We start from the raw sequence: 20,561 nt of genomic DNA on the forward strand, positions 1-20,561 counted from the left end.
TTTTTTTTTAAAAAAAAAAAAGTGTGATGGTTTCCCATTGATCTCATTTCCTAAGAAGATGTAATTAGAACATAAATGTGGAAATCGGAACAAACTTGGAAGCAACTGAACAGCAAGGCAGTCTGAGTGTAGAAAAGTAGGAGTCTCTAATAAAAACTGAGGCTTGAGATCATTCAATTAGACAAGCTGGGAGAGACACCAAGATAGTGCTAGTCCAAACTAAAGAATAGCCAAAATAACTTCGTATGTGTAAGACATCAAGTTACATTTTTATAAGTCTGTTTTTCAGGCAGTTTATTTTTAGTATGCATAGACGAAGAATTTCAAAGCAATTTAAAGAGTTAGATACATGTTCTGTTTAAAATTAATACATAAGACTTCAGGTAAGACTGCATTTTATAAGTTTCTTTCCAAAGGAACCCAGGAAAATATATCGAGGATTTTATGAAGAGCAGAGTTGCATAATAAATGCAGGAACCCAAGGCAAAGGAGGGCTGGTGAAAGAGCTGTTCCACCTTTTTCAGAACACAGAACGGACTCAAGCTTTAACACGAAACTTTTCATCACAAAGTTTTGCAGATGGACACTTTTACAAAACGTGCACTCAATTTAATTTGAAACTTCTATCTTTCTGATTTTTCAATCTATAAATTTGACCTTGACTAAGTTCTAACTATTGATAAACTAATAGGCTTGGTGAGTTATAGCTCAGTAATTACCTTTCACCATGGAAAATACTTGCTAAAGACTACATTCCTAACTGGAACAAATACATTAAAATATTGCTTGTATAGTCAGTAATCCTTGGGCAATTAAACAAAAGGTATAACGTCTAAAACATCCAGCCCCACCTAAGTCAAGAATTCCATGCCATTTTAACCCTTCCGATGTCTTCATATTGTCATTAATTAGTGAAGCACCTCCTCAATGCCTGTGTACACACAGAGTCTTGTGGAAAGAGAAGCAACAATTCAGCAGAATAAGAGCATGCATCATTATAGCAAACATTACTGTAATCTTACTTCAGCTCTCTTCAGCATCTCCCACTTATTAAGTATCTTCATAGCAAAAACCTTATCTGCATTCTTCAGTTTTACTACTGCAACCTGAAAAAGATAAATGGAAGATAAATAACTTAAAACATGAAAATGCATATTGTTTTCGTTTTTATGAAAGTTTGCCATTTTTGAGGGTTTTTCTTCAGTGTTCTGGATGCTTAGCTTTACCAGCCACACAATACTGTACCATCACCATCAAGAAAGAGTAACATCACAACAGTACAGGATATTCATTCTGCAGAAGTTCCAAGTCTATTTTAAGTTTTCATTATATATCACACTTTCATTATGTATCCTTTTTTTTCTAGGTGACTGTACATGAACAATGGTATTTCTCATCTTCACACTTCTGGCTCTATCATACTATCATGAAGCTATCACTGGCTCTACGCTTTATGTTCCTGGACTTCAGTCCTACACAGTAATTTAAATTACAGAACCACCAAGAAAAGACAACAATGCGGTAGCTTCTAAAACTATATAAACAGCATCTTTTAGGTTTTAGACACAAACTAGCCTGTGGGTTTGCCATAAAACAACTTTCCCTCTCATTACAAATAATGCACTAGACTTGCTTCCAAGATATAGTAAAGTATTACTTCACATTTTTCACCTGAAGTTCAATAAGCTTTTTATCATGTCTTTTGTCAGTAGCAGGGAAATTCTGAAATCCACATTTTCTAGAGAAGTAAAACTATGGAAGCACAAGGTCATCCGTCCTTCCATCCCCCATTTCTTCTGAAACATTAGATACTACAGGCCTATGTAATAATAAATTAACAAAGCCAACCAACACAGTACTTTTCTGAGAAGGTTATTTTGTTTAGCTATAATAGAAGCTAACATGGAATATTTTTAGGAAAGAGGGAGGAAAGACGTTTACACAAACATATTTGCACAGTTCAGATTTCCCCGGGTATGGAAAGCTCAGTGTCTTACCCCAAACGGCCATGAACTGTTCCACAGACTCAGAGCTGGTGATCAGAACTAGACCAGACCACTAAACTACCATCCCAGTTATAGGAAAGTTCAACAATCAATACATTTTAACAACTCTTCTCCAACTATCCCATTCTGCCTCTTCCCTTTCAAATAAACCTTAACGCTTATGCAGACTGAAGTTTATTTCTGTGTGCATCTGGTTACAAACCAACATGCTGTCACACAGATTATCATCACCTTCATCTTGCAGGCCAGTGACAAAAAAAATACTAAGGCTGAATCCTACATTCCTTCCACCTCTTTCATAATCAGTAAACCAGCTATGTGTGAAGACAGTGATAACAGAAAACAAAATACAGGATCAGACAGTTTGAAGAAAGTGTCATGCAAACCTCTTTGAACCATCTTTAAATGTGTCATCAGCTGTAACAGCTTCAGGAACACCGCAAAAGTGCAGGTTGAAGGACTGCAATACTCAGATGTCCAAGCTAAAGCGTATCTAAAAGGGTACCTCTTACTTATCTATAGATTCATAGATGAAGCAGCTGTCACTTCCCATATGTGCAGCAACGCACTATTAGCCCTGCTTTTGACACTGCTGCCTTCTGGGGTTGCAGAGGGGTGGGAGTGGGAGATGAAAAAAGGAGAGAAGACAGAAAGATACAACATTTACTTGTTTAAACTAGTTTATGAACTGAAAATTTTAAAGGTTACTTCACACATAAAAATTGAGGTTCAAGTCCAGACTCAGGATCCCTCAAAGTACTTTCAGATTTGAACAAAACCCGAGATTGTTACCTTAGACTATAATCTAATTTTAATTCATAAAGAATGTCTACTCCCCCGTGTATGATATCCCAAGACCAAGCATCATCATGTTCTTTAGGAGGGAAAGATTACTCCTCTGCAGTAATACATAACCCACAATGCGGATCTGAATCTTGAGTCTCCTTTAACTTCACTAGACAAAATTAGCTTGAAACTCTGACCAGCTGTATCTGTATTGATTTCTAATGAGAAAGGACAGGAGGAGAAAAGCTTAACATTGAAACCAGTCAGCATTCAAACTGTAACACATCTTGGATGACAGAGACCCCCTCTGCGTGATACAGCCTGTGGTATGAAGCTACAACATAATTCTGCCCTAAAGACCTTGAAGGGCTTTGTGACTGTTGCAGGGGAAAATTAAAAGGGTGGTCCTAGAGCTGACCAGACTGCTGCTGCTGCCCTCCGTGAAAAACAAACTTTTCCCCACCATTAACCGTTGTGGCATAGGCAGCCAGAGGCATGAGATAATACACGTATTTCAAGTCCAACTTTAGGATTGCATTTCTTGCCTGTAGCATGCTCGGTGAAAGGCTGTGTTATTTTGCAAAAGACCTGGTTATTGAAAAGACACATGCTAATTGCACAGCTGCCGACATTTGTAGTCTCCTATACAGCATTCACTTGGACACAACCAAAAGAGCTACAGCACTGCCTTTGGTTAACAGCTGGAGCATAGGCTTTCAATGACAAGATCAAGGGCTTGGTACCTTCTGTGAATGTTTAACATTGAAGAGTGACTAAAGAACAAAAACAGACTCACATTTACCAGCTGTGTTTACAACCAGTCGGAAGCAGTTTTTTAGTCTGTGAAAGCCATTAATGTTATTCCATACCAATAACCACCACACATACACACAAAAAAAGAGATCACAAACATCATCACTTTTCTGCAATCATAGCATCTTTTTGGGGGAGTCTCAGTGCTTTACAAAAGTAAATTCTAAAATGCTTACTTCAGGACTCTGAAAGAAAAGCCAGACACTTCAGCAATGAGCAGTCTGACGCAGTTTCTAATTGTAACAATAAATTCTGAAGCATGATTACAGACCCAGGAAATGTTTAGATACACACAGAGGTATACACTACGTGCACAAAGGCCCAAACATACAGAGTGCTGTTTTGATCTTACAGGGTAATCATTCCTGTCCAGTTATCCTGAACTGTCTTGCTACTGGAATTTCTTAGAATTGGACTTTTAAAGGTTGTTTGTTTGGTTTTTTTAAATTTATATTTTCCTGTGAGCAGCCCAATAAAAAAAAATGATTGGTATGTGCTAATGTAAACATCTTGGTTTAGTCAGATTGGGTTTTTTCCCATTCTTCCAACAGTTTTCCATATTTCCCACAAACAGCAGCACAGTCTGGCATGCTGTCAGACACCTTCTGCCCCAAACTCGGCTACTTGTCTCTACGGTACATGTCTGCACATTTCCTTTGCTTACAAAGCAACAGCCTTATACAGAAAAGAGATAAAACTAAAGCTATTAAAACTGGGGAGGAAAAAAAAAAAGTCAGCATTGATTTTCTTGTTCATCAAGAGCAGGCAGCCCTCCAGAAACAGGAAAAGAAAATGTTAATGTTTGTAACTGGATGCCAAAATTTAGGAGTAACGAACTAGTTCTCAGAGCTATGAAATTCATCATCTTCAAAATATCAACAACATAATGACATAATATTTGCTTGCATAAGCATGCACTGAACTTTTTTTCAATAAGCAATAATAGAATGAACTGAAAAATTTCGGTATTAGCTAGAACTTTGAATAAGCCACACTTTTATACTGGTGAGAGGCACCACTAAGAGCTGTTGCCCAGTTGATTCGCCTTTCCTAGCAGCATTCAACTCCCAAGTTTAAAGTCTTAAGTTTTTCAAACCATGGTGCCCGAAGCCAGCACAATGTAACATGTGATGCCCACGTTATTAGTTTTACCATGATAATCCTCCTCCTCCAAGCAAAACATCTGTTTTCTAAAGACAGCACTCTCTTACATGAAATTTTAACAAAGTATATGTACACACGCAGAAGGAAGGGGCATGTCATTAATTTAACAAAAAGGAAGCATTTTCAGACTGGCAGCAAGCAGGGTAAGGGGAAAAATAAAATTAGGAATGATGAACTCGTACAGTTATAAGCAATAACTAATTTAAACTACTTTTTGTCTACATCAAACTTGTAAAAACAAAAAGATTATTTCTTGACCATGCAAACTGAAGAAATTGAGAGCATAAAATCAAAATAAGAACAAGTCTGAGACTGTGCCAAAGAAAACTTGCACTAACTTTGTAGTCTACAGAATTTCAGAATTATGTTGACCTAGGAGACAAAAATTACTCCTCCCAGCAACATAGAGCAACCTCAGTCTCATTTATAGTTTGCTGGAAAGAAAATACATTCTTCCAGATTTCTTAATCTGTCTCAGTAAACTACTGCCGTCTATTGAATCATACAAGTATTGTGCAATTTAATATTAATATAGTTTTTGGTGGCTTAAGTAGCAGCAAAATTTGGTGGTCCTTTTTTCAACTGTGCTTGGATATTTACTGGTTATTTTAAAGGAAAATTAGTAATTTCTTATAGAATTTGTTTTCTTAGATAAACGTCTGTGTAGGACTTGAAACTTGTCTTCTTTAAGCTAGTAAGAAAATTTAATATATCCTTGCAAATATTTAGTAAGTTGTACTTTAAGAACACACAAACACAAACATCTTCACTGAGAGGACTTTAGTTTTCCCCTTACTGAAGATTTTGACAGCTAAATAGTCATGCTATCTTTCTCAGATAAGTAATTAGAAACACTGTTCCTAAAAGAGGAGAACTAACCAATTACACAGACTGTCCTGAGAAGGGGATGGGGAAGGTTACGCTCTCACCATTCATGGGATGATTCACCACAAAGAAGCTTCCTGAGAAAGAACTACAGCTTCTTTGTGGTTTAGCTGTTGTGGAGTTTGATGCTGATTTAGGAGACAAAAATGACTTTTCTTAAAAACACAAAATAAGGCAGGTTTCACATATGATACTTCCGACAAGAAAGCCTCTACATCAGTGATTTTTACATCTTCTACAATCTGTACATGCACTCAGCTGCAACTACTGTGGCAGCACTAAGAAAAGCTGATGTTTTAAGTAGAAGCATTTACATCAAAATGGAGAACGCAACATTCTCTTTGTGGCAGAGGTTCAGAGTAAAGATAAATTATCCATGAGTAGCTTCAGCCTTCAGCCTGCTTTATGAAGAAGAATTACTCTGGATGGAGCAAACCCAACCAAAAGCGATGAAGTAGCTAAATAAATACTACTCTTTTATTGTTATTTTTACAGTTACCCCATGATCATATTTGCATGTAAGCATCAGAGTATGTAATGACTTATTTACATAAAATAGTATTTGCATGTAGGCATCATCAGAGTATGTATGTGACATACATAAAAATTCCTGTTCCTTACATACTACCTATAGAAGTCTATTCTTCCATAACCACAGACTAGTAAAGACTAATTTTTACACATCATCCAAACATGTAAGTGAAACCAACTCTTCTCTGTCACATGCCATAGGGACTCCAGAGATGCTCTCATACCAAAGAGAACTGGGGGGAAAAAAACCCAAACCCTAAACAAACACATTTCCAGTTCCAAAAGCAATGAAGACATTGTTCAGAAAATCTTTTTCTTATACTTTGGGTTTCAGTTGACACATTTTCAGTCAGTATGGAGTACCTTCTGCAGAAGTTTTACATACTACCTCCATCTGTAGTGTATTTGGCTATCAAAAATTCAAGGCACTGTTATACATTAGGTTGCTCTTTCTATATACAGAGTGTCCTACATGAAGAACGAAGCACATGCACCTAATATAACTAAGAAGGGGTAGAAAGCTCATGTTTGTTTATTCAAGATTCCTCAACCTATAATCTGACATGCCTAATTTAAAACCTAGTGATCAACAGCCTTGATTGACATCTTCAAATAAGAGATGGCTTAATCAGAAGCAGCAAAAAATTGTATAGCTTGATAGCAGTAGGCGACAACAGAAAAAGAAACTAACAGTTACTGAGCTTTTTAAAAGAAATACAGGAAAAATATTCAAACATCCATCAAAAATAGGAAATGAAATGACAGGAATAGAGAGATCTTTCTGTGTTCTTAGAATGTCCGTATCAATATTTGGCTATTTATTTCAGACTATTTAGTTATTAGGATGATTAGGAATGGCTAGATCTTTATACCATCAGTAACTCATTGGCCTCTACCTGCTGACTGGAAAGAATTACAGTCAAGCAAATGATTTATCATCAGACAATTGAAACATAGCCTTTTAATCCACATGAACTCGCCTTCTCTCAAATTTTGGAAGACTTAAAAAAAGCTGTCAAAGAATGTATAAATCAAAATGCATTTGCACCAAACATTAGGTGGGCCCCTACAATATCCATTGCATCTAAATAACGTAAAAAGCCATACATCAGTACATTGCTGTTAACTGCCTCTCCTCAGTGCTGCAGATTTGCAAAAGTATTATTCAAACCTTTCCTTCTACCTTCTTCACACACATACCTCCCCAAAGGCTCCTCGACCAATCACCTTCAGGATTTCAAAATCTTCTTTATGTAGTCGCATCTGTTTCACTTTAGATGTAAAAGGTTTGGCTGAAACAAAGGAAAATATCAAACATTAAAAAACAAAAAAACCAAAACCAAAACCTACAACAAAACCAAAAAAACAAACAACAAGGTAACAGTAACGTAAAACAGGTGTAATCAGAGTCCTGAAAACAATGGACCATTTTGCTCATATACTTATATTCCATAATGTAATACAATGAAGTTTAAAGCTAGAAATACTGACCAGTAAGAATTAAGCCAAAACTGCTGTAAGAAAAAGTTTAAGTAAACTTGCTTTTGATTTTTTTTTTAAATTTAAAAGGGGGAAAAAAGAAAAAAAGAAAAAAAAAAAAAGAGTCAAGCTGACTATATTTTTCTACAGTCTTTTGAGTTCATAGACATCCACCATATCTGTGCTATATGTTGTTGCAAAAGCAAAGTATAATGTAATGAGAAGTTCACTTTGGACAGCATCAATTTCTCTGACAAACAGCACAACAATATGGTATTCAATGAAAAATTAAAATGCCAATGAATGATAACTGGAAAGGTAACATTGGCTTAGATGATGTATCATGCAATATTTTTGGAGACGACTTCTTCAAGATAGTGGACACTTGATAGCCAATTCTTGGCTTCTGGAAGCAAGAATGGTTGTACTCAAGACATTGTTAACACATTCAGTGGAACAACTCCACATATGTAAAGTTAAGCTTCACCTCCCTCTTCTTTTTCCCCCCTTCTATAATACCCTTGAAAGCAGTAAGTGAAATAAGGTATTGTATTCCAGCCAGGTAACCCCAGCGCTCTTTGCAATGAAACACTATCAGGAGGACTGTTCCCCTCTTTCAGCCCCATTTAGCACTACAACTAACCAATCTCAGTTCATCAATACATGCTCCCTGCATGCATGCAAAACATCTAAGTTACTGATAACTCTACCTCAAAACCACATAACACAACCTTTATTAAAAAGGAGAAAAACCCACAAAACTTAGAATACTTGAGCAGTGAAAAGGAGTTCTTTTAAAACTAATTGTTTTAAAATCATGTTTAACACTTTATACAAATGAAATCTGTTACTAAACCAGAAGCTTCATTAAATATGGTTCATAAAACTTGCCCATAAAGGAAGACAGCTGTACATAGAAGTCCAGTGTACACAGGACTGGAATGGGTCTCAGGAAATGTTAAGTTCAACTTCTGGCTCAAAGGCAGTCTTTCTCAATGATCCTAAACAAGCAACTTCAGACAATTCACCCACAGTTTCACATTTATAAAACAGGGACAGTATTTTTGTAATAGACAAGGCACTGACCATCACATACTTGGATCAAGAAAGAAACAAAAGAGCGCATCGTAAGGTAGCCGTTTTACACGGCCCACAAAAACCTTTTTAGCTTATGGTGCAGGGACCCATCTATGTCCACTTCTATTTATACAGAGGCTGATGGAATTAGTACAGCTTTATTTGCAGAATAGTTTATTCAGAATAATGCTTCTAAACAGAAGTGGGAATTGGTTTTCAAAAGCTCCAAAAGCAAATGACTCTACACAACAAACAAATTATATTCAGACATATGTAAGAAACCTGATTTGAGTTCTCCTAAAATTCAGTATTTTGTCTTTCTAATGGCATGAACTAATCCTACTAAAAAAAACCCCAAACAAAACAAGCCCTAATACTGATTCAGATACTAATACTGATACATCATTCAATTTAGAATTTTGATATTAACACACACCCCTTCAAGGCACTACAAAATCCTTGTCCAAAAGTCTACTGCCTACTATTCAGCAAAGCAATTTTAGCAATTTTATAAACTGAGTCAAGGCACAGGCTACCTGTATTTTTAATACCTAAAAAACCCCACAGAACTTCTTTTTCCTAGTCCTTAAATTAGCATTGTAAATCACATCTGAAAAATAACAACCAAAAAATGCAGGGTCTTACGTTTCTCCTGTTAAGCACAGCACACCTCCACTAATGTCAGGGGTACAAGGGATGAAATCCTTTAAAAATCTCAGAAGTTCCAGAGTCTGAACTTAAGTCAATTTTTCTAAAATTCCTCTGATGCCAGGAATCAATCCTCTACCAGGATTTGCATTTGTTATAACTACAGGAACAACAGCTTATGACTAAAAAACCTAGGGTTTAGGTCCAAATAGTAAAGACGCAGGCATACAACACTGAGATTTTCGCTTTAGTTATACTTTTACTTTAAATTTGTAACAATTTTATCAAAAATATTTCATTATACAATTAAAATACAGGTTTAATATTACATTTTAAATACTTTAAATATTAATAATATCTAGTATTAAAAAATACTAAACAGAAGTATATTCCTCAAGTTCACAGAGACTCCACAAACTTTCAATTCATCCTTTATCCCCCCAAATAAAGGTCTTGCAATAGAAAAAGTAAGTGACAACATAATGTACTGCCTTACTAGGACAGTCTCAGCTGTACTGTACCAAGTGATTTAATGCAAATATTAATACTACTGATGAATACCACTGAACAAATTAAAACAAGGCATTAAAGCCTTTTAACTTGAAAAACAACTGATTGAAAACAAACGTGTAGTTCTCAACTTCACATTTTTTGACCATTACAGGCCTGGCTAGAGTACAAGGCAAAATATCTTGTTAACAAGCAACAGCATAGCTGTTTAAACCACAAAACTCTTCCTCACTTTACATTGTAAGTAAAGGCCTGTCATTCTTTAATTATTACATTTTGGAATCTTCCAGGGTTCCCATAGGGACACTGGAAAAATAAACATCATTATAACTGCTTCAGTAAAATACAGCTGACAAAAATAGGGTTTGGATTAGATTTAATGATTTGTAGTATCGGTGTTAGTGGAAAAGTTTGTAAACGCTTCTCTTTAACTATTTTTATCACCTCTAGCAACAGACACGTCAATGTACATCCAGGCAGTTTTATGAAGAAAGATACAGTCCAAGAAAAGAAAAGAAAGAAAAAAGAAAAAAACAGTAATTGCCCTAGGAATGTGCTTCAAATAGCTTGTTCCAAAAAAAGGTCAATTTGTTTTATCATCAATGTTGTTTGTCTGCTGTGCAAACATCTGCTGTTCTTGTGGCAACAGCAATCTCAAGCACAAAAAACTTGGCCTGGCCAAGGGTCTTGGAAGGCATATCTGCAGACAGCCGTTTTGTACATCCAGCTTTCCAGACTATGAGGTTAACAGGCAGACTTTCTGCAACTAGTTTGGCAATGTCATATGAGCCATTACAAAGACAGCAAACTTTAAGGTCAGGGAACGGTTTTCAAAATGCAATGTGCTCAAAGGCGTCCCTGCAATGCAGCTCTGTTAAAACCCACAGGTATGCAGCCCTCCCTTGTTTACATCCCCATCGCCCTAAACAGAACCATCGTGAAGTTAACAGAAAAGAACACTTTTGCAGAAGCAGCTGCAGTTTCCTTGATCATCAATACCAGAGTGATACACTGTCTTTGCAGCTTTTAGAGAGCAAAAGGCAGTACAGGCATTTCCTTCAGTACTTCATTCAACCTACAGAAACAAACAGAGGGATAGCTGATTTTTCCCACACACGCATCCCTTTTCAAGGTTGCTAGCCATGTGGGATACAGATTAGGGACCAGTAGTTTGCTGTGCCAAATCCAATTCTTCCTCCTCCAAACCAGAGGGTAAGTGTGGGCAGCATGTCCCCTGGCTCCTCCTGGATTTCCAACTGAGCAGGAACCGAAATTCATCACATAAAACTTTCCAATTTACCAGTGCATTCTCCACATCCACAGGCTGACAAGTCATACACAAAGTCTACGGAGAATGTTACTCTGAAAAATATTCTATGTTGCCATCAGTCACCATAGAGGAGATGGACAGATAAGACTCTACCTATAAAAACTGTTCTACAAAAACATGGGCTACCCCACCTGGCCAACACTTCCGATCTCACCCTGCCTGGGAAAACTGCACCACCACCCTCTTGGCAAGATTCCTTGCGCTTTTTTCAATCAATTACACATGGCAAGAAAAAACAATCTGCCAATTCACCCTCTGGGGTAACCAATGTACTGAAGCAGTAAGCCAAGCCGTTTCTTCAAACAATGTGAACCTGTCATGACTATTCCTTCAAGTTATTTAAGTCTCTGTGGGTCTTTCCCCACATTTTATGTTTAGCCATTCATTCCATTTATGCTTACAATGCATTCAAACAATAAAAATCAGTAAAAGGCGAATTCTACAAGTGTTTGAAATTCAGATTTTTTTTCCCAGTTGAAATCTGACTACAACTTCACCTGAAGTAACTTGTTCAGCACATAGAAAAACAGTCAGCAGGAGTCCAGCTGCCAAGCCAGGCATACAGAGGAGTATACATTCTACCCCCTGGCCCTGAAAAGGGAGGATTTTATTACAATTATAACTGTCCAGCATCAGAGGCAAAACAATGGGTTCTGCAGTAGTGACACTAAGCTTCAACAGTCTATCATATTTATGGGGAGAAGCAGTTACTAGCATTACTTACAGCACAATTAACACCAAGGGGTTTAATTTTTGAACTCTTGGAGAGAGAAGTCCATCTCCTGAAAAGCTGACAGAGGGAGGACAGTGACATGTTGATTAGCCAACACAGTTTAGTACTGTGATTATATTTATGATACCAAACAACATCAAAATAATAAAACAGTAACATTGGAAGCTTTACTCGCAAAGTCAGTCTCATGCTTCTGCCTTGCTCTCCCTCCACCTCCCAGTTTCTGTCTGCAGAGCTTGAGCAGGGCTAGCCCTGAAATTCAGATTTTTCAGGGCTAACCTGTGGACTGGGGAGGAGGAGCTAGTGGTGAGCTCCTTCCTCCTCCCTCATCTGCTAGTGCCCGTTTCCCTCCCCAGCAAAGTACTGCAGCGACCAGAGCTGCTGTAGGCAGAGGCTGAAACTAAACACAAGTGAGATGAAGATAATGTCAACTGTTTAAAGAAAGTGCTGCAAACTTGGAGCAGCAATTCAAAATGTGTCCCCACAACTGATTTAAACAGAAAACAAACCAGAACAGTACAGTGTTCAGGAATTCCTCCTGGTGCCTCACTGACGCCATAGTTCCTTTTTTGGATAACCAGGTTGGCTAATTCTGCTCAGATGGAAGACTGTATCCTTGACTGGCAGGTCTCAGTAAGACACCCATGCCTTACTTCCCAAAGGAATTACAAAACGTGCTTCCTTAGCGATACAGGTACCACACAGCAAAACCAGCCTTCTGCCCACTGCATCATGCAATGTAAAATACCAGGTCAAGCCACAGATATAGAAATCAAAAGCTGCACCCACCAGAATTGTCAATAGCAATGGTAAAAGTTCATTATGAAGGAAATAGACTGGAAAAGAAAACTACCACAGGAAAACTAGCTGCTTGCCATTTCAAGACAATGCTCCCTTTCCTTCACTAGTTAAAAATAATTATAAAAATCCATATAGAGCTTTCCTATGCAAAGGACAAAAACCACATAACCTAAGAGATTGTCAATTACGTGAATACCAGAAGGCTCTTTGATTCTTCCTAACGCTGTCCTTGAAAAAATGAAAAAATTCCAAAAAAAAAAAAGAACAAAGCAGAATATTACATCAATAGCTTTGTTTTTAAAAGCATTCTGCAGTTTTGAAATTTCTGTTAAATTCCTGGAAGGAATTTAACAAGTGTTTTTGTTTTACAGGCTCAGTCCAAACCCAAAGCATTTATTTTCCGCTGGCTTCTATCAGCTGTGATTATGAAATGTGTAAATAGCATTTTTGAGTTAAGATAGACCCTAACTGGAGGTTTCAAAAAACTCCAGAAAGGAGGCATGAGAGAATACCCCTCCCAAAGCAAACAGTATTTCTCAAAACAAAGGTGAAAAAGTTGACAATCAGCAAGGCAGAGCTGCTTCAAGCCTAATTTAACTGAGAGGAGACAGAAATCTCTCCTCTCCACCCACCTAAGATTGGCAAAACGGCACAAGAAAGCTTTGTTGCAGTTTCTGCCAACTCTCTGAAGGAAACCAGGGGCAAAAACGCTGTAGTCTACAGCGATAGCAGCTGAACCACAGAACATTAGTTAAGGCAATCTAAAAAATATGAACCACAAATAAATACCCTTCTCAGTTTTAACAGTAAAGATTCAGTTTTCACTCCCTCAGAACATTTTTAACATGTTTTTCCTGATGAACAGTTAAGTGCCAACATCTGTAAGTACCAGTTAAGAATCTGGCATTTTCCAAGAATGAGAAGCATGTCCACAAATTCCTGTACTATAGTATAGACAGAGACAATATTTTGGATCCTATTCATTTTGGGGGAAAAAAAAAAAATTATCTGTTCTCATCTAGGTCAAGTGGAGACCATCCAGCCATCTCTGGCTACAGCTACCACAAAAGATTCTTCAACAGGAACTTTAAATCAGAGTCAGAAATAAAATAACTTTCCTAAACATACGGAGAGTAGTTCTGTTTTTTCCCTCCCCAGACTCAGATGAAAAATAATCCCTGCATTCATGAAACACCCACTGCAGATCTGGACAACACTTCCATACCACATCAAGATATGACCATTATTTTTTTGTATCACCATTCTTTCTCGTCACAAGAATTCAGTAAACCACCCTATGTTTAAATATTATTATACTAGCAGCAAAGTGAAATATTGAACTTTAATTCATCCTGCTGTGCACTGGAATTCTGATGCAATTCCTGTACCACAGTCAGCAAAATCTTTACCATAGGACTTCTGTTCCATCTAGTAAAGAGGGTGGAAATGCTCTGGGAGCAAATCAAGAGCAGACCAAAAAAAAGTTTTGTGATATTTAAAAAAACCTGAGAGGCTAACAAAGGAGAAGGAGAAAAGCGATCTTACGCTTATAAAGTGGAACGTTGCTTAGACTCCAACCCTCAGGCTGTCATAGAGCTGGAGACAAGTCAATTAAAATCACACTTCTGACAGACAAGCTTAAACTTTGCATTCCTCAATATTTGACACGTAACTCAATATGCTGGTATTTGACTGTCAAAAACTGCTGGATGTTTAAGCTGTAAATAAAAATCCATCAGACCTGTGTTTAGAATCACCAAGTGTTCTGAAAAATCAAAATAAAACAGGCATCGAAAATGAATACTTAGATAAACTTTATAGTCCCTCAACACATTACTTTTTATTATGTAAAAGAGAGGTATCACCATCTAGTCTGACTAGGCTCTTGAAAAATACTGTGTGTGAAAGATTATGTGTTGATGAGTATCATAGAAAAAAAAATCTCATAAACCACACAGCAAATTTCAACGGGGGTGGGGTGGAATGGATGACTGCATGTCAAGTAACAGTTCTCCACTCTAAAGAGCAGGTATTTTGTGACAACAGAAGCCTGTAATATGTGCTCTCTCAAGGTAGTTGCAGAGGCATCATTAATTCTGTCACTTTCTTTGTTCTGGATTTATGGTTTTGCATCCTTAATTAAAGAATTGTTCAATATATATTTATATTTATAATTCAAATAATCCTCTCATTTAAAAGAATAAGTTAATCCTCTCCGGAAGTTCTACTGCATACTGTAATAATGTAACGTGTTTTACCAGAAGAAAGTCATCAACTTTGGTCCATAGAACTCAGGCATCTAGTATATGATCCCCAGTGACTAAAGGACCAGTGCTGCAGGTTGTGGCTCTCTATGTGGACCAGCACTGATGAAGCCCCCTGGCTCAGCTTCCCAGGTATTTTACAGGACTTTAGGAGCCTCCTGTTCCATTTCTGAAGCTAGAGAAAGAAGGATTTTAAGGGATACTCAAACACCTGTGTAATATTGTAGCCTGCCTTGCATTCCTTTTTCTTGCCTCTCAAAAATACATGATCCAGTTTCACCTCCTCCCTGCTGCGACTCCTCTTCCCAATGCTTTCCTTCTGAACTATTAGGTCCCAACCTCTCCCACAAGACTGGATATCCAGTATCACTCTGTCCCCACACAGCTTTGCCACCACACCTGATGGTTCCTCAGTTTCCTCCACATTTGTGCCTTGCCTGCTTCTTGTATTAGTCTGCTCATGTCTCTCTCCCCCATCCCGCTGCCCGGCTGGTTACAGAAGCTACCACCAGAGCAAAGTTCTGCTAGTTCTCTGATTTCTTACTTTTCCTTTCAAACTCTGGTCTACCCAGCTGGAGTCTCTCTTCCAAAGCCCCAGTTTCAGTGATGAAGACCTGCCACTACCCTTTCTCAAATTCCCTGATGCATTTCCTTTCTCCTTCTACCACCAGTAGGCTTGAGTGCCTTTACTTTTCATTAAACTGTGACTAACACACAAGGACTTGAGCCACACAACATGAGCCTGCCTTCCTTTTACTTTAGAATTTTAAATAAAGGAAAGACTGTTTTTACAGCCACCTATAAAATGCAAGTATATTGAGGTCACAGAATTGATTTTTTGCTGGTAATGAGTTTCATCACACCTCACATGAGCAACTAACATTATTAATTTTCATTTTCGAGGGAAAAAATAGCTGCAAAAGCTCTGTAAAACTGAAAGCACTTTTAATCTCTCTTAATTAGTTAGAGGATATGCTCTAAACCTTGTGAGAAGGGGTGTGAGCAGACTCTCCACAATCTTTCCTCCTCTAAAATGACTCGTTTGTGTGGCCATGTATCCTTAGCATATACTTACACCTAGAACTTGACAAAATGCACACCTGTGAAGTCTCACGCAGCACATGAATCATTTGAGTCCTGTCTCTCACACCTCCATCACGGTGCTTTTACCCCCAAATTCACTGCACATCATTGCAGACGCTTCCCAGCAAAGCCACAAGGGCCTCAGAGCAGAAGGCTCGCAAATGCAGCCAAGCTCTGACAGCAGGCAAATTCTTCTTCAGAATGTCGCAGACAAGCGCCCACCATATGAACTGACATATCATGCAGCCACATACCTTGTTTCCTCTTTAAAATATGGCATAAACCTGCTCATAAGCAGCGGGTTTCACTGACACTTGTTTATTTTTGCATTGCAACAGATTTCAAAAGTCCCAGTTAGGACTGGAGAACTCTGGGTACTGAATATAGTACAAGTGCAGACAATTACAGTCCTAATTCTGCCTTTATGGATAACATTTGAAATGAAAGATGTTATTTGAAGTCCTGAATTCATGATCTATACCTGACATTAAACTAAAGTTCAAACACTAAAATAAAGGACAAATACATGGAAGTAAGAATTACTTTGATGTAATGTATGTCAAATGGAAATACTAAAAACTGTAGGGAGTAAGAACTTAATATTGTGAGAAGGAACTTTTCCCAGGTTAAAATAATACATGTTTTCCAGTCATATTTTAAATTTTCTTCAAAAGTAACTACTCATTGTCATTAGATATATTTTTAAAACAACATTTGTGATCCAAATAAATAAAAAGCTACTTTTGAACAGTGCCTGCATTAGTTTTACACCGTCTGATATATCCTATGGGTTACTTTGAAACTAGTAAAAATAAGAAAACAGATCATATTGCACTTCATTAATACATCACAGTAAAACGCTCCTTCTGAGTGTTAAGCCACTATAAGCACAATGAAAAACAAAGATACGCTCCAGCAGTCTCTACAACTGCTTTTTACTCAAATTTCAAGTTTCCAGTCACAAAAAAACAAAAGGCCCTTCCTACATCCACAGAAATTTTTCCATCTCCATAGCTTAAGCTCTCACTCCACACATACCTCACACCATTTTAATACATCACCCTATATGATTTCTGCTGTAAGAACTATAAACTACTCATTTGCTTGCTCCCTGTACTCAAGCTGGGTAGTAAGATTGAAAGTGTTCATTGTCTGGTTCTCTTGCATTGACACAATGATAAAAAGACAGCAATTCTAAAATATGTGACTTTAAGTCAGGTTTCAAGACCTCTTCTTAATTTCGCTAAGAATTATGGCTTTAACAGTAGTCCTTTATTAAACAAACAGCACTCCTTAAAGATCTTAAAAGATCCTAGAACTTCAGCACTCTTTCAGAGTTACCTTAAAACTAACATAAAATTAAAAAATAATTAATCATTTGAAAGTTCAGTGCCATTAGAATGTAAATTGCCTATAATAAAGTTGATTTGGCCCACTTGAGAATAAAGACCATACCATAATGCTTAAGTACCTAACTGTGCACCAGATCCGGCACTCTATTTCTCAACTACAATCACCTTCGCTTTCTTCCTGATTAAGCGATCTCTGTAAAATAATGCTGATGAAGATATTTTTATTTTGACCGCATTTTACCTCATGGCAATTTTAATCATTTAATCTTCAGTGCAGCTGAATCACTAAAATCTATTACTACTTAAAAAAAGATCAATGATCCCCATCAATATAAATCAAACTTTCCACAGAATCTTGATTTTAAAGATGACAAATCTATTTCCTAACACCTGTAACCACCTCACAGCATACATTTTCTGTAAGTTCCTACACAAACCAAGTTTGTGCACGCATGCACATGCATAAGACATTCTGGCACCACAGCCCTTTTTGCTACAATCCACAACTCCTTTGTATCACCAAGGATGCAGTAGAGTAATTCTGGAACCCAGATCACTGATGGATCAAAACCAAAGAGAAACTCTAGCTTATTTTTCATTCAGTTTCTCTGTTCAGTTTTCAGCCCCCCTGATGCTTATATCACCTAAACATAAAAAGGTTTTCAAGTCACCCTTTAATGGCATATTGTTCAAATTAAGCTTTCAGAGTTCCTAATGAATCAAGTGAAGGGATTCACTAAGTGATCCCTGTGAACTGACTTTCGTGCAACTGGGCACACCATTTATTCAAGTATCCTCATCAATGCCAAGTCAGAAAGAAGACATACCTCAAAACCATGAACTCTTACACGCATGTATTGCAGGGCTGAGCCTAAATTAAGAGTCTTTTTTGAATCTTACTCCCTATAGTAACATGCAGTTGCATTGCTCTATGCATGTTATGATAGGCTACATAGATTAAAATGTTTGCTTGATGCTAAATTGATAAAACACAACTTTTCTATGACAATACAATAATTTTATCACAAGATATAATTATTTGGTTTTATTTATCAGCTTAAAATAAAAAGAGGCAGCAAGAGAAATAAACATTCTTCCTGTAAATGAAGGATTAAGTGTTTCAGTTTCAAACTATAAACTAACCAAAGAGAAGAACTAGTATCAAACAGCTCTTAATCTTCAAATTCTAGATATTTTTTCAAAATTTTGTATACTTTCTTTCACAAATGTGGACAGAAGAGATGGTCTTGTATGCATCTGATGCACTGGAGAAGAAATGTTTTGCACATTCTGATATTAAATGCATAAATTATTCACTGAGTTCTGAGAATTCTTTGAATGCTTTTACCCAAGTTTTATCTCAAAAGTTTTATTTACTAGAAACTTGAAAGGAAAAGCTATGGCAAGACACAGCATACACAAACAAGTCTGAGATAAGTAATGGGATAATAAGGAAGTTGGACACATTTTCAGAAGAGCACAGAACACACATTCATTAATTTATATACAAATGCAGTGGTTTCCAGGAGAGAGAGTTTTCATTTAGTTACCTCAATAAAGCAACCACACTTCAGAAGCAGGCAACATACACAAATCTTAGTGCTTATAATTTTTAAATATTATCACTCTAGATGCCTCATATAAACACTTAAATGGAAACTGCACTCTAATAAAAATGGATTCCAGTTAGAGGTAATAAAACACTTTGAAAATACGAGACATAATTAAGTCATAAGCAAAATGAATGCTAGGAATTCATTACTTTTCACTCTGGAATTAGTTTATAGAAGGTTTGTTCTACGAAAAAAGTACTTGTAGGGAGGTGAATTCACAGCTCGCTTTTCCAAATGTCACCTTGTTCCAGAGATCACACTAGAGCAAATTAAGTAGTTTACAGTAAAATGCAAGCAAACGTGAATATTTATTTTAGTATGGATAATTTATGTCCCACATGATATGACTAAACCCATTCTGCTAATTATTTCATCATCTTTCCCTGTTCAGCAAGAGTCCCCAGTTCAAATACCTGGCATGACACCTCTTCTTCCTCCAGACTTCAGTCTGTGTTCTTCAGCAACATATTAAATTAGTGCAAGCTTAGCAACAATGTGAAAGATGGTCACAACTTTTTGCAATCAGTATCCTACAAATTCTTAACACTTACCCATATGAAAACAGTACTAAAATGCTATTACTAAAATGAAGATTAGTCATAATGAAGCATCAAATGTATACTTGGAACTAGTTATATTTGAAGGTATGGGTCATGAGTGTACCCATCCATACGACTGCCAAACAGAGCCTTGTTACTTTTAAACCGTTCTTGACAAACGGGTCAAGTCCTAGGTCAAACCTAGATGACTTCCACAATACCACACTGCACTCTCTATTACAAAAAACATGAGAACTGTAACGTTTCCCCTCCCACATTCTGAACATTGTTTTTTTCTGATCTCAAATCCTTAGGAAAGTGTGGCAACTCCTGCCCTTATTAACGTCTATTTATAGATTGTTACTCTCTTTTTACTCAGAACTTGCCACAAAACATTCCTATTAGTTTTAGCTTGGCTACACATCATTGCTCTTAAAAAACCCCACCACCCTTACTTTGTTGCTCTTTCAAATTCTCTAGTTATGTCTTAGTAAATGAAACTGATTACTGAAACTAAATGTAATATCTTTAGGCCAATTTTATCTCAAAACATAAGGGAAAATTTAGCATTCATATGCAACACATGCAAGAATTCAAAATGCATTTCCCCCCCAACAACTCAGATTCAACTCACCCACTACTCGCCCCTTTTCACACCTATCTATACCTTGACAACTTTCTAGTCTACATTGATACTTGTTTCCACCGAAATCTTTATTTGTCATAAAAATATAATATTCAATTGATTGTTTAAATATTCTCAGTTTATCTCAAAGTGCATTCAAAGAACATCTGCACAATAAGAAACACACGCCTGGAAAAACTTAATTCAGTCCAGATATAGTAACTACTGTAAGCAACTTTAGCGATATCCATTCAGAGGAAATGGACTGCTTATCTGACTGCCTAAATCGAAAGGACTCTTTCATACAATAAGGTATTTTCAG

The 20,561-nt window shown here is 37.0% G+C and overlaps 1 protein-coding gene across 5 annotated transcripts in view; it reads right to left on the reverse strand.

Moving 5' to 3' along the window:
• Positions 1-20,561, reverse strand: part of CDC42BPA (CDC42 binding protein kinase alpha) — a 191,916-nt gene that overhangs the window by 122,646 nt on the left and 48,709 nt on the right. For all 5 annotated transcript variants that reach the window (XM_086460661.1, XM_086460663.1, XM_086460662.1 and 2 more), the window contains exons 2-3: positions 7,386-7,477; positions 1,023-1,106 (exon numbers count right to left, since the gene is read on the reverse strand). In XM_086460661.1, coding sequence (XP_086316787.1) covers positions 1,023-1,106; positions 7,386-7,477 — 176 coding nt within the window. The remainder of the gene's footprint in view (positions 1-1,022; positions 1,107-7,385; positions 7,478-20,561) is intronic.

The sequence above is a fragment of the Leptosomus discolor genome, chromosome 2 (assembly GCF_034619465.1).
Source record: "Leptosomus discolor isolate bLepDis1 chromosome 2, bLepDis1.hap2, whole genome shotgun sequence".
NCBI lineage: Eukaryota > Metazoa > Chordata > Aves > Leptosomiformes > Leptosomidae > Leptosomus > Leptosomus discolor.